This window comes from Mustela erminea, chromosome 9 (assembly GCF_009829155.1).
Source record: "Mustela erminea isolate mMusErm1 chromosome 9, mMusErm1.Pri, whole genome shotgun sequence".
Taxonomy (NCBI): domain Eukaryota; kingdom Metazoa; phylum Chordata; class Mammalia; order Carnivora; family Mustelidae; genus Mustela; species Mustela erminea.
In genome coordinates, this window is record NC_045622.1 from 32,043,309 (window position 1) to 32,058,927 (window position 15,619).

General features: G+C 34.2%; 1 protein-coding gene and 1 pseudogene across 2 annotated transcripts in view; one reads left to right on the forward strand and one right to left on the reverse strand.

Moving 5' to 3' along the window:
• CNTN5 (contactin 5) overlaps positions 1-15,619 on the reverse strand; it is a 1,363,702-nt gene that overhangs the window by 386,115 nt on the left and 961,968 nt on the right. For both annotated transcript variants that reach the window (XM_032358816.1, XM_032358817.1), the window contains one exon: positions 2,129-2,332. In XM_032358816.1, coding sequence (XP_032214707.1) covers positions 2,129-2,332 — 204 coding nt within the window. The remainder of the gene's footprint in view (positions 1-2,128; positions 2,333-15,619) is intronic.
• On the forward strand, positions 3,767-10,608 carry LOC116598654 (annotated as a pseudogene).

Sequence of the window (15,619 nt, forward strand, 5' to 3'; positions counted from 1 at the left end):
TAAAGTTAAGGAATACATCTGGGCCTGAGTACTGAACTTTTAAAGTACTAGTGAAACCAGTATCTGTTTTTGGATTCTGATTTATATATGCTCTACTTTCTCTCATGATGGTCAGTGTAATGTTTAGACCAATGTTGTGAAAATAAGACAACCCTTGTCAACCTCAGTCACTATCCAAGTGTACATTCTTACATAAATGGATAGTGTTAATGGAAATATTTATTTGCTAGTCAGCAAATTTTTACAATTTTAGGTAAAGATGTTTTAAATTCTTTTTTTTTTTAATTTATTTTTTATTTACTTGGATGGGAGATGTTTTAAATTCTTAAGGAATTACTGAGAAGATGCTCAGAAACATTATGGCAATGATTTATAGAAAATCACCTTAATTCTAAGCTTTTAACTAGGTAAATTTAAAAAATCATATCTAGTTCCATTTTTCTTTTCACCCTATGGACATTTTCATATAATCTTGATGTTGACACCATATATTCACAGTCATAGCTTTAACTACAGTGAGGGAATACACAATGATGAATTTTAAATATCTTTCTTTAGCCTAGCACTCTTCTACATATATTAGACATATATATCTAAATATTTACCACATATTTCCACATGGATTTCCCAAGAAAACTCCATCTCATTATATTAAAAACTGAATTCTTCACATTTACCAAATCCTCAATCCCTTTTTTTTTTTTAAAGATTTTATTTATTTATTTGACAGACAAAGATCACAAGCAGGCAGAGAAGCAGGCAGAGAGAGAGGAGGAAGCAGGCTCCCTGCTGAGCAGAGAGCCCGATGTGGGGCTCGATTCCAGGACTCTGGGATCATGACCTGAGCCGAAGGCAGAGGCTTTAACCCACTGAGTCACCCAGGCGCCCCTCTCAATCCCTTTCTTTATCTATGTTATCTCTTCTTTTGAAGAGAATCTTCACACAGTTCACGAACTGTGTCAAAACTTCCTCCTAGAGTCTGATATTTAATTAATTATTAAATTTTAGTAATTCTACCTCTTCAATATCCCTCATATTTCCTGCTCTCCAATGCAACTACCAGTGTTTTCATTCTGCACCTCATCATCTCTCAGCTGGCGATTTTCAATAGTTAGAATTGGTTTCCCAATTTCCATTCTTCTTTCCCAGCTATTCCTCCATGGTATTACCTAGCTATGTGACTTTTGGCAGGTCCCTTCATATCTCTAATATTGGCTTCTTTATCTCTAAACTAGATATTGTATGTGTACTCTTTACCAGATAGGATATATATTATATATGTGTACATGTAGATGTGTCAAATATATAAAATGAGAAACTGTATAGTCAGCAAAAATCCTGTGATGAAACTCAGTGTAAGGTGCTGCAGCATATATTCTAAAACTAAGCATATAAAAGAGAAATGTTGAAATAGATTATTTTTTAAGCTTGAAAATCAATCAGGATTCTCAAGCTCACTTCTTAATCACTTCATGGATTTTTCATTGCTTGACAGAGCAAGCTACATATCATATATCAACTGTTAATACAGCACTTGACTTCTTTAATGCAATGCTTAACTGTAAATGTCTGTAACTACAAATGAGGTGTTTAAATTTGAAGATACTTTAGATAGATGGCAATACCTATAATTATAGAATCATAATTTCTGCATGAATTGCACTTAAAATTTAAATTTTCAACTGCTTCTATTATTGGAAAAGTACTAATAACAATTATAGCTATACCATGAAGTATTAAAAGCTGAACATTCAGTTTGAAGGTAGCTAACATAAAAAAGTAATGAAAAGTGAACCTATAAAATGCTTGCAATTCATACACATATGTTATATAGAGACACTAAAGAACAAAGAAAAAACTGAAGGCTTTATTACAATTCATCTTTTCAAAGGCTCCCTCTTTCTTTGGGATTAGGATAATATTATGGTTAATAGTTCTCAACAAAAAATCATCACTTTCCTATGTCAAAACTTTTATTCTAAGGTATACATAATCTCAGACTAAAAATGTAGAATGCTTAAATATGACAATTAAAAAACATTTGTATTAGGCTTACATGTTTAGAAATACATCTTTATTTTTCACAGTTGAGGTGGCTAACCATTTTAATCCAGGCCATGCAACTTACCATCATTACGTAGAGTGAGTGGCGTTGGAGGACTAAGTACTCGAGCATTAGTCACCGTGTTTTTCACCAGACAAATATAGCTGCCAACATCTGATGATTGGACTTTAGAAATATACAGATTGCCTGTCTCCTGGGAAATGAACCGCCGGCTGTCCTCCACCACAAAGGAAGGGAACTCATTAAATACCCAGCTATAGATGATCTCTGAAAATACACAAAATTCATTGTTGAAATATACAGATTATTTTACTAACAGTTAAATCTCAAAGAGCAAATTATTTACTGTGTTAGATGTATTGCAAGGCCATATATATTTGATCCAGATAGCTATATAATTTAGTATTATATGTTCAAATGACTATTGTTCTTAATGATTCTAAGAAGATTTTAAATGTTTCTCAAGGCTGTTTAACATTTATCCATCATCCATCCATCCATCCATCCATCCATTCAATTCCAAAGTGTGTTAAATGTGTGTTGGATGATTGGCACTATGATACTACTGAAATGAAAAAGATGAGAGAGATAGTTTCTCATTCTCAAAGATCAACCTAGTGAGAGATTTACCCAAGCCTATCACTCAATATGGAATAAAGAAATGGAGATATGTACTCTTTTGTAAAGAAAGCATTAGAGAGGGGTACTTAAGTAACCATGCTAAGCAATGAAAACTACCTGAAATAAGAGACACCTACGTTACATTCACTTACTCATTTATGCAAAAATGTTGGTTGAGAATCACAGTAGATCAGGCATTTTTCTAAGTGGGGGATAAAGAAAGTCTGTGGTCTCATGGAGTTTTCATTTTAGTGGGAAGAAACCAGGAACACACAAGTGTATGGCAAGTGGTGATAAGTGCAATGAAGAAAACTAAAGCATGTTAAGAGAGAAAGTGATAGAGGTGAGAAGAACGTGTGAATTTATGTTTCAAAAGTTCTCTCTGACTAGTGGGTAGAGAAAAGACAATGTGAGGACAAAGCAGGCATGCAGAGGAGAAGCGGGAGGAATAATGCCCATTAGTCTAAGAGACTATTTTCAAAAAAGCCATGAAAGAAATGATTAGTATTAGAGTGGTGATGGTAGTGACAGTATTGTTTCTGGTAAAAATGTGATTGGGGAGTTGACAGGAATTGCTAAGGGATTCATTATGAAATGTGAGAAAAAGAGTACTCAAGTATCTAGGTTTGGGGCCTGATTCACTGAGCAACTAGAAGAATGTATTTGCTTTTACTAAAATGGACGGACTGTAGTCTGTAGCAGTTCTTTGGAGATATGGGTGGAGTAAAATTAGGATTTTAATTTTGGCAAATAAAAATTATTTTTAAAAAAATTTTTAAAGATTTTTATTTATTTATTTGACAGAGAGAGAGATCACAAGTAGGCAGAGAGGCAGGCAGTGAGAGAGGAAGGGAAGCAGGCTGCTGAGCAGAGAGCCAGATGTGGGGTTCGATCCCAGGACCGTGAGATCATGACCTGAGCTGAAGGCAGAGGCTTAACCCACTGCGCCACCCAGGTGCCCCAAATTTTGGCAAATAAAATTTATATAACATCTGGTATTAGAGAAATTGATAAGGCAAGCATATATTTGAATAAAGAGGCCAAGAGAAGGTTCATTCACACAAGGATTGGATGGTATGAATGGACAACCGCAAACAGTTTTGTGTTATTGGACTAACAATTTCAAGAAAACGAGTGGTAAGAGAAGAGGTTGGAGAGATTAGAGGCAAATCCAAATTATTAAACAAAGATTAACATGGTGTGTGTATCTTATATTAAGAAGCTTGTGGTCAATCTTATATGTAATATGGTACCACTGGATGTTTTACAAGAAAGGATTGATATAGATACATACATTAATAGGTTATTCTGGTGATTCTGCAAAGTTTGGATTTAATTGCAGGAGAGAACAATAAGATGGTATTGCATACTAAAAGTGAAGGCTGAAGAAATCTGAATCAGAACCATCATGATCATAAAAATGGGAAGAAAGATGTTGGTCCAAGAAATATATCAGAGGTAAGGCAAAGAAAGAGACCAATAGTACTAGTCCAGGAATACCCATATCTTCCTTGAGTGACTGGGAAGAGGATGGTACAAGAGGTTCAATGGAAATACACCAAGTCAAACTAGTTTAGGGAGAAAGATTATTGTTTCATTTTCAGCACATTTTTAAGTTGGAAGTCTGCAAAGCAAATCTGGGTAAGAAGTTCTAGCAGCTGACAAATATGTGTTTGAAGTCCAGGAAAGGAAATCTGAGGTGAAGTTTAAATTTAAGAATTGTCAGTATATTGGTATAATTGAATCCAATTAAGAAGATGAGACAAATCAAAAGGGGTGGTTATAGTGAGGAGATACTCTAGGAAGCACAAACATCTAAATAATTGTAAGAAAGTATTAAATAGGGTAAGAGAGAAGAGACTGCTAGAAAGATTACAAGGAAACAAAGAAAATGCAGTGGTATAGGTGCCAATGGTTTAATCTTTCCATAAGATTACGTAATGTCAAACAAGGAAAAAGTCCCAATAAAATAAAGGGAAATGTTACTTAAGATTGACATTGGGATATCACTGAATGGCAACTTTAATAAATGAATGGGGATCAAAATCAGACTGCAGTTGAGGATTACAAGCATTGTGTGTAGGTCGATAGCACTCAGTAAAAAGACAAGACTTATTTGGCCTTGAGAATATGAGTCAAAGATAGCATTTGAAGTGAGGCTAAATACAGACACTGAGAAATAATGTAGGCAGTTTAACAGTCTGGAATGTATTATCTGTGAACAGAAGACAAAAGGTCATGTTTACAAAGTTACTATGAAGTTTTTTTAATGATTTATTCTACCAGGTAAATTAGGTAAAATTTAAGGGACATTAAATTTTGAGGTGGTCCAACTTCTCTCTCAAGTTAAAGCCTCCACGATTGTCAATCATTTTTCCTGTGCTTAGACATGATCACTGACCTTTTGTTGAGGAAGCTGACTCAGCAGTTTAAGTTATAAATGGATCATATATAAAAATTATATTGGCTGATAGATTTAGGATGAGGACTGAGATCAAGGTAACTGGAAGTGTCAACAATTAAATAGTGACAAATTATTATATACAAGACACTCCTTAGGATATTACCAGGGACTGGGAAAGGAACTGACTTAAGACTTTGCTATGAAAGACACACTTTACATTGTTTTCCAACTCCACCAACCCCATCACCCCACTTCTGTTAGAAGGCAGAATCATGTGAATTAGACCATGGACTTCACAATCACAAAGATCAGAATTTCAGAGACGCCTGTGTGATCTACCGACTATCCATCTTTGGGCAAGTTATTCAACTTTATTAAAGTTTTACTCTCCTCATCTATAAAATGAAGGAAATTGTAAGTTAAATGAGTTATTTTGTGTAAGGTTAGTACTACAGAACTAGATGTAGTGAGTTATTATTATTGTTATAATCATCTTCATTATCAAAAGTCTGGGGTTCAAACAGGTAAAGGAAACAGTAGAAAATTAAGATGCATTACATATCAGAGGAAAAATTAAAATTTGTCCAACTCACTCTAAATCTATATTTTATCATTATATTATGCCACTTAAATTATTACATTCTGATTTTTCTGAATCTCTGTTTCACTATCCATAAAATGGGATAGTAAGTTTTACGTTATATGTTGTGCTGAGGACTATGATAAGCCACTTAAATGAGAATGTTCAATGTAACTATTCAGTAAGAATAGCTGTTAGGTCAGGATAAATGACCTGGTATAATGCAGGGTGCGATACAGTGCAGATTCACCTTTAACCTTGTACATTTGGATTTAATTTCTACAAGTGTCAAGAGTTTCACCTATAAAACATAGCTAGAGGCAAAGATCCTGAGAATAACAATAGAATAAAGCTGTCTACCCAACACTTGGTTAGTGCTTAGGGAATCAAGACATTTTTAACGATGTCAAGAATATGAGAGAACATTTGTCATGTTTAAAAAAATGAAATTGCTTCAATACAAAGGTAGGTTATATTATTACTCTACATTTCAGTTATCTTTGTTGAACAAAACAAAGTAGTAATTCCCCTTTTTTCAAAAAAAATTATGAGACATGTATTTTCATTAGTTTATTACTTAGAGTCAGAAGCAGCAGAGTTCTGCTTCAACATTATAATATGTCACCAAGACAAGATAAAATTTTATATGCATATAACTCAAAACACCTTTAGCAAAATAAAAGATAAAGAAAAGACTATTTGTAATAGAAACAGTAGTAAATTGTCATTTTCTCATTATCTGTAACTCAAATGAATCTGAGTAAGTGAATTCCAAGTCATAGAGTTCAAGCGATTACACCACGTGGGTGACAGTAAGCTATTTTTACTTTCTCTGTGGAATGCTTCACACAGCAGCAGACTTTTTGTTTTTAAATCCCAAGAACCCTGTGTCTAGATATAAAGGTCATTGTTAACTCTTTTCAAAAGGCAACCTGAATTTCTTGCTTTGCTAAGGGCTTTTTAAATTATTTTTATTGAGTTGTAAACTCCATCAGGTCAGGGACCAGTATTTATTTACCAGTATGCTTATCAGTGGCACAAGTTCAACCTAGGCTTGGAACTTTGCGTTAAAAAGCATTCACTCTAGACTTTTCACAATTCACTGTCAAGCCCAGATCCCAGCTCTTAATCAACAACAGAATATATGTACTCTAGAATTTTGCTCGGGAAGATCAACTCAATGTGCTTATCAAGAGTTTACCATAAAGAAAAGACATGCATGGAGAATTACTGGAGGACTGTATGAGCCATCCATTAGACATAACCAAGGTAATTTAAATTCATTTTCATTAAATCAAAGTATTAGACCACCTAGTAATAATAATAACAACAGTGAAGGTCAGTTTTGTAGAAACGGAGTCTGACAAGGAGATTACTTGAATGTAATTTATTGATGAGTTGTTCCCAGGAGAAGGAATTAAGAAAGGCAGGAAACAGTAAGGCGGAAAAATCAGCTAAGCAAAGATGTGGTTCCTGCCAGAGATTAGTTTAAAACTAATCCTACCTATGACTCTGGAACACAAATTTAACTGCAGAATTGGTGAGTACTGCAGTGGAAGTTAAAAAGATTCAGCCTTTTGGATATTGGCTGCTAACTGAGGTAGGTGAGGTGCCCTAAGGGCAAGGAGACAATTCCCTGGATAAGGGAAATTCTCTGGAGAAGGGGTAGCTGCTGGATAGGCATATTAAGCAGGTTAAGGAGATCTGGGTTCGGCACCAATAGCATCCAGTAAACTTGTATAACACTTAGTATGTACCAGAAAGTGTGCTCTATGTATATTAATTTATGTAATCCTTACAAGGATAGGTAACTCAGTTTTATGATGAGCAAACTAAGATACAGAAATCAAAATTTGACTAAGAATTCTTATTAAACATCAATTTTTATTTGAATAAAAAAAGAAAACATGGTTAATAGGGGTTTCAAGTACTAATTAAGTTGAACTATATATGATATGGGATCTAATTTTGCAAATTAAAACCTTGATGCTTCATAGTAACAAAGCAGTACTTAAATTCCATTTACCAGACAAAAGCAGGTTTCTAGATATTCTTACTGAGTCACAACCTAATTAAACTGTCAGAGAGCCACACCAGTCTTCACTATGTAACATGGTAAGGATATATCTTGCTGGCACAGAAACCTGCTGTAAAATAGCAGCAGAGTGTGCCTATAATGCAGATGTCCATGGGAGTAAAAGCAATATTACTGCATGACTACAAACATGGATCTCCTCTAACATTGAGATTTATAGAATTTTCCAAATATTTAACCTCCCAAAAGTCCCGTATTTTATAATTTTTATATTAACCAGTATTTTCTAGAATCAAGAGGAGTCCACAAGATGGCAGTGCTTGATGAGTAGACAGCATTAATCCTGGGTAATATTCCAAAGGGAGAAAAATGGAAACCTTGATTAAAAAAAAAAAAAAAAAAAAAATTTTTCTCATTTTTCTGTGCTATTCAGTAAAATATGATCTTCTATCCAAAAGGTATTTGTCATTTTCACACAAGTAAAATAATTAAATTTTAATTAAGTTCTATGTATTGAAAGGAAAAGAAAATTCATAAGGTAAGTATTCAAAACACTCAATATTTTTTACTGATGGTGAATTTTTAAGATATCTTTACCTCTTTTAATTTAATGCTATGCAAGTTTTATGGTGCAAATTTGAAGACTTATTGCAGCATAAATATTAACGGAAACAAATATGAGTTTTATGATTTATCCCCCTTCTAGTAAGTAACTCACAGAGGACAAAACCCTGTAGAGTTGTGATTTGCCTAAATTTTGCATGTTAAATGTGGAAATTTGGTTGCTTTTAAGTTACATTTATCATATAGGTGCAGTAGAGAATCTTCAGGTAAGATCAACTATTGTAACAAGATTCTCTCCCACTCAAATTCTTACACTCAATGTAATTTTTCATAAATGTTCTTTGTGCTTTTATGGCTTAACTAATACTCATTAATCCTTCATGCAAATATTTAATGAAGGTAATTTATTTGTCACATATTCATGCACTGTATAGAAATAGTGGATATTGTCTATTTATCAAAAGACACTGAAATGGTTTATTTTCTGCTTTGGAGGTTTGTCCCTATGGCTCACCTGTTTCAGAAAAAAAAAAAATCCTAATCATAAAATACATATTTATCTCTGTTGAGATATAATCACTGTAATAAATCTTCAAACTTCCATTTGTATGAATTCATGTAACATGAAACTTTTGGCTAGACATTTTTTAGTTGATTTCTTTGAAAAAATAGAAATGTTGGTATGATTTATACTAGCAATATAAATGGTACAAGAACAATTTGAAATGTATGCTCTTTATAATTTTATAAGGGATTTCCTGCAAAAATCAGGTGGTTTTAAGTTTCATAATTACATTTATATATATTTACATTTATAATTATCTTAGCCTCCATGTAGTTAATCTCTTCAAATTAATCTGCCTGTGAACTAGATGTTATGATAAAGTCCAATTTGAATAATAGGGTTTTTTGAAAAATTCAAAAACACATTTTAAAATAGGAATATGCCCAATCGCTTCTCGGCCTTTTGGCTAAGATCAAGTGTAAAATAGGAATATGCCTTTTAAAATTAATATCATTAAAATAATTAATTGTGATAATTATTGTGAGCCTAATATTCATGTTAGATACAAGTGTTAGATATTCAGGCATGCATATCCTTTGGGCATAAAAGATTAGAATGGGGAAAATATGTTGGTTATCCCTGATTTAATTACTTTCCCATATTTCCCCTTTTCTGTTTTACTTATTTGCCCAGAAGTTTTCAGTTTTGTAAACTGGCTTTTCTTTGGTCAGTGCCCTACCATCTTAAAGTTTAACAATTCTAATTCCTGGATACAGAAGGGATTTATTTCTTAAAAACTCAACTTGTTCAGACTTCTTTGTTTAGTATGGATTACTTAGATATTTTCCACAAGTGTGGGTTTTATTATTATTTTTTCCTTGTAAATCTATGTCTAGTTTGTTGGTTAATTAACTCTGGCGATAAATTCAGTGATATTTTCCAAAATCACAAGACTAGTAGGAACTATAATAGCTGAAATAAAAACACTATAATTTCAACAAACAGCTGAACCCATAGGTGGAGATCCTGTGGCTGGAGATTGTTGCAGCCACCAATGCCTGGCCAGGGGACTGAGTGAAACAATCACCATCAGAATGTAGGGCAAAGACCAAATTAAAAATCTTTCCCTCATGCATGGCACAGACCATCATGAAGTCTCAATTAAAAGGAGTACAGACAGGTTGAAACCTCCTGAAGAAAATGTCTGATGCCTTAGCTCTTTGTTTTCAACAGATCCTAAAGAAGATAATAGGGACTAAAGTGCTGATGGGTGAAGTGATGAAGAAGCTTCCTTTTCTCTTGCTGACACCAAGTTCATAACAGGGGATGTCAACACCACAGTTATCCAAAATGTAAATAAATCCCATGTGAAGATTCTAGCTAAGAAAGATAATGTATCAGGTGTTATTTTGCCAGTATTTGAACATTACTATGAAGGAACTGACAGTTGTAAACCAGCTAGTTTAGCGAGAGGTGGGGAACAATTGGCTAAATTAAAGAGAAATTATGTCAAAGCAGTGGAATTACTGATAGAAATATTTTCCCTTCAAACTTCCTTTGTTACTTTGGATGAAGCTATTAAGATAACCAACAAATGTGTAAATGATATTTCATATACCATTGTCCCTGGAATTGAACATACTTGTGCTTATATCATTAGAAAACTGGATGAGAGAGAGCCAGAAGAGTTCTATTGGTTAAAGAAAATAAAGAAGGAAAAGATTCTCCAGGAAAATTGGAAAAGGACTTGGAGCAATAGAGGGCAGCTGGAGAGGTGATGGAGCCTGTTAACCTTTTGACTAAAGAAAAGAATGAAGATTTTCTGCTGGAATAATTTTTCCTGGTCTGGTTCTATCATAAGCCCTAACATGGCACCATTTTAATTCACAATGTGTAGGCTTGGTATATGTAGCCATTTAGTTTTTGGTCCAAGAATTTCAGTGGTGGTAAAATTTCCCTGTGTATTAATCATAGGACTACCATTGCAAAATCATCTTCAGCAACCATTTATCAGGATGACATTTGTAGACACTTCCCAGGACCTTGCAGAATTTATTCTGCAGAAGTGGTACCCTACTCCATTTTCATCTGTTACAAGTAATCTGCTTACCAAGCATATTTGGAAATTCTTAGGAAACATCAGTGGTCTCAGGCCAAATGTCCCTGCAGCACCATTTTTCCTACCTGCTCAAACACCTTGGCACTGTCATCTGAGACTGTTGCACCATCCTTGTGTTACCATGGTACTTCTCTTAAGTTTTATGAAACCTTCACTATTTTTTCTTGTAAGACAGGTTTTTGTTCTATCTATAATGGGAGTTCTGCCAATTTTAATGTGACAATGTATAAACAGTAAAATGAGTTAAAAATGGGAAAAAAAAGTATAACTTCCTTGCAACCAAGACAGTTAAAAAATTTAGTTTTAGAAATAGGAAAACTATACATCTGGAGGAATTACTTCAAATTCCAAGAATAAAAACCAGTTGTTTTGTGGAAACTGCTGATTTAGGAAGTTACTGTTAAAAGTAAAACTAAGTGATTTATGAGGATCACCTGAAGAAACTTGCGACTGCACACAAACTGCTTAAATGGAACTCAAGAAATATCTTCAATAAAGAAAACCAAATTCAACAATACATTTAAAAAAATCATTCACCACGATCAAGTGGGACTTATTCCTGAGTTGCAAGTTTAGCTCAATATTCACAAATCCATCAATGTGATACACCACATTAATCAAGAAAGTACAAGAACCATATGATCCTCTCAATAGAAGCAGAAAAAGCATTTGGTAAAGTACAACATCCACTCATGATAAAAACCTTCAACAAAGTAGGTTTAAGAGGGAACATTTCTCAATAAAATGAAGGTCACTTATGAAAAACCCACAGCTAATATCATGCTCAATGGAGAAAAACTGAAAGCTTTTCCTCTGTGGTCAGGAAAAAGACAGGAAAGTCCACTCTCACAACTGTTATTTAGCATAGTACTGGAAGTCCTAGCTACAATATTCAGACAACAAAAAGTACAGAAATCTGTTGCATTATAGTACAGTAATAATGAAGCAGCAGAAAGAGAAATCAAAGAATCACTCCTAGTTATAATTGCACCATAACATACTTAGAAATAAAACCTAACCAAAGAGATGAAAGACCTGTACTTTGAAAACTGTAAAACACTGATTAAAAAAAAATTGAAAAGGACACAAAAAATGGAAAACATCCCACACTCATGGATTGGGGGAACAAATATTGTTAAAATGTGTATGCATCCAAAGAAGTCTATATATTTAAAGCAATCCTTATCAAAATATCAACAGTATTTTTCATACAGATAGAACAATCCTAAAATTTGTATGGAACCACAGAAGATCCTGAATAGCCAAAGCAATTTTGACAAAGAAAAGCAAAGCTAGAGGAATCACAATTATAGACTTCAAGTTATATTGCAAAGCTATGGTGAGCAAAACATTATGGCACTGGCACAAAAATAGACACATGGGTCTATAGAACAGAATAGAAAACACAGAAATAGACCCACAACTTTATGGTAAAGTAATCTCTGAAAAAGCAGGAAAGAATATCCAATGGGAAAGAGACAGTCTTTTCAAAAATGGCACTGGGAAAACTGGACAGCAATATGCAAAAGAATGAAATTGGACCACTCTTACACCATATGCAAAAATAAATCCTAAATGAATTAAAGATCTAAATGTGAGGCAGGAAACAATTAAAATTCTAGAGAAGAACACGGACAGTAATTTCTCCGACATTGACTAGAGCAACATTTTTCTAGTTATGTCTCCAGAGGCAAGGAAAATGAAACCAAAAATAAACTATTGGGATTCCATCAAGATAAAGGGCTTCTGCACAGTGAAGGAAACAGTCAACAAAACTAAAAGACATCCGGGGCACCTGGGTGGCTCAGTGGGTTAAAGCCTCTGCCTTCAGCTCAGGTCATGATCCCAGGGTCCTGGGATCGAGCCCCACATTGGGCTCTCTGCTCAGTGGGGAGCCTGCTTCCTCCTCTCTCTCTGCCTGCTTCTCTGCCTACTTGTGATCTCTGTCTGTCAAATAAATAAATAAAATATTTAAAAAAAAAAAAAAAAAACTAAAAGACATCCTATGGAATGGAGAAGATATTTGCAAATGACGTATCTGTTGAAAGGTTAGTACCCAAAATATATAAAGAACTTATAAAATTCAACAGCCCAAAACAAATAATCCAATTAAAAACGGGCAGAAGACATGAACAGGCATTTTTTCAAAGACATATAGCTGGCTAAAAGACACAGGAAAAGATGCTCAACATTCTTCATTATCAGGGAAAAGAAAAGCAACACTTGTCAGAAGGGTTAGAATCAAAAATACAAGAAACAATAGGTGCTGGTGAAAGTGTGGAGAAAACAGAATGGTCTTGTACTGTTGCTGGGAATGCAAAATGCCGCAGGCATTGTGGAAAACAGTACTGAGATTTCTCAAGAAGTTAAAAATAGAACCACTCTATGACCCAACAACTGAACTACTATGTATTTACCCAAAGAATATGAAACCACTAATTCAAAGGAATATATGTATCCCAATGTTATAGCAGCATTATCTACAACAGCCAAATTATGGAAACAACCCATATAGCATCCATTTACTGATGACTGGATAAAATAGAAATGGTGTGTGTGTGTGTGTGTACACACACATGCATAATGGAATATTACTCAGCCATTAAAAAGAACGAAATCTTGCCATTTGCAAAAACATGGATGGAGCTAGAGGGTATAATTCTAAGTGAAATAAGTCAGTCAGAGAAAGACAAATATCATCTGATTTCACTCATATATAGAATTTAAAAACTAAAACAAATGAGCAAAAGGAAAAAATAAAAATCAAGAAACAGACTTTAAAATACATAGAACAAAGTGATGGTTATGGAGTGGGGAATGGGTAAAATAGGTGACGGGAATTAAAGAGTGCACTAGTTCTTATGAGCGCAGGTGTTGTATGGAAGTGTTGAATCACTATACTTTACACCTGGAACTAATATTACACTGTATGTTAACTGGAATTTAAATTAAAAAACAACAACAACAAAAAAAGAAATACCAAGATACATCAAGTAGAAAATGGGTAGAGAAGGAAGAATGATTTTTTTTTTTTTAAATTCAAGTACTCAATTCTTATTTTTAGTGGAAGGAAAAGTTTATAATATCAGTAGTACTAACACTGATCATAGCAGAATAAATGAGATATGTTAGTAAGTACCAAGCTTCTTGTTTTAACTGGGACCTCTGTGAGCATGTGAGACTCAATTTAGTGAGCACATGTAAGGTAATGTGGCACCATAGAAAAGTCATGGACTTCATACCATACAAAAATGTGTTTGAATATTTTCACCATCACCTAAACAGCTGTGTGGTATTCGCTAACTACCTGACTTCTTCAGCTCTGTTTATTCATAAAATAATTATAATACTTAGTTTAGAAAATTTGGGGAAGTTCATAAAAAGTCCTAAGATAATTTTAGTAATATAGAAGTATTCATAAGTGCTTATTTTTACATAGAATGTAATATATATATATATGTGTGTGTGTGTGTAAGTGTGTAATTTTATGTTTACCCTCTTTGCATAATAAATCTGGCAGTCACTCTAAAAATCTTATAAAACACTTAATCTTACTTAAAAATATATTTATGCAAAAAATGGGGTTTGACTTTGCATACCAATGATATACCCATATACTATTCTTGTTCCAATTTATCATGCAAGATATAGATTATGTAGAATTAAAATATCTATTTATTTTATACCCTATGTTGTTCTGTAATATTCCCATCTCACACTAAACTGGAGTTTAAGAGTAGTTTTACTCTATTTATGTCATATGCCTACCAATAGATTTTAAATAACTCTCTTGAATGACAGTACAGACAAAAAGTTGATATCCAGGATCTCCTCAAACTCAACACACACAAAACAGACAATCATATCAAAAAATGGGCAGAAGATATAGACAGACACTTCTCCAATAAAGACATACAAATGGCTATCAGACACATGAAAAAGTGTTCATCATCACTAGCCATCAGGAAGATTCAAATTAAAACCACATTGAGATATCACCTTACACCAGTTAGAATGGCCAAAATTAGCAAGACAGGAAACAACATGTGTTGGAGGGGATGTGGAGAAAGGGGAACCCTCTTACATTGTTGGTGGGAATGCAAGTTGGTGCATCCTCTTTGGAGAACAGTGTGGAGATTAAAACTAGAACTTCCCTATGACACTGCAATTGCACTCCTGCGTATTTACCCCCAAGATACAGATGTCATGAAAAGAAGGGCCATCTGTGCCCCAATGTTTATAGCAGCAATGGCCATGGTCACCAAACTGTGGAAAGAACCAAGATGCCCTTCAATGGACAAATGGATAAGGAAGATGTGGTCCATATACACTATGGAGTATGATGCCTCCATCAGAAAGGATGAATATCCAACTTTTGTAGCAACAAGGATGGGACTGGAAGAGATTATGCTGAGTGAAATCAGTCAAGCAGAAAGAGTCAATTATCATATGGTTTCACTTATTTGAGGAGCATAACAAATAGCATGGAGGACATGGGGAGTTAGAGAGGAGAAGGGAATTGGGGGAAATTGGAAGGGGAGGTGAACCATGAGAGACTATGGACTCTGAAAAACAATCTGAGGGTTTTGAAGGGGCGGGGGGTGGGAGGTCGGGGTACCAGGTGGTGGGTATTATAGAGGGCACGGATTGGATGAAGCACTGGGTGTGGTGCAAAAATAATGAATACTGTTATGCTGAAAATAAAAAATAAATTTAAAAAAAGACT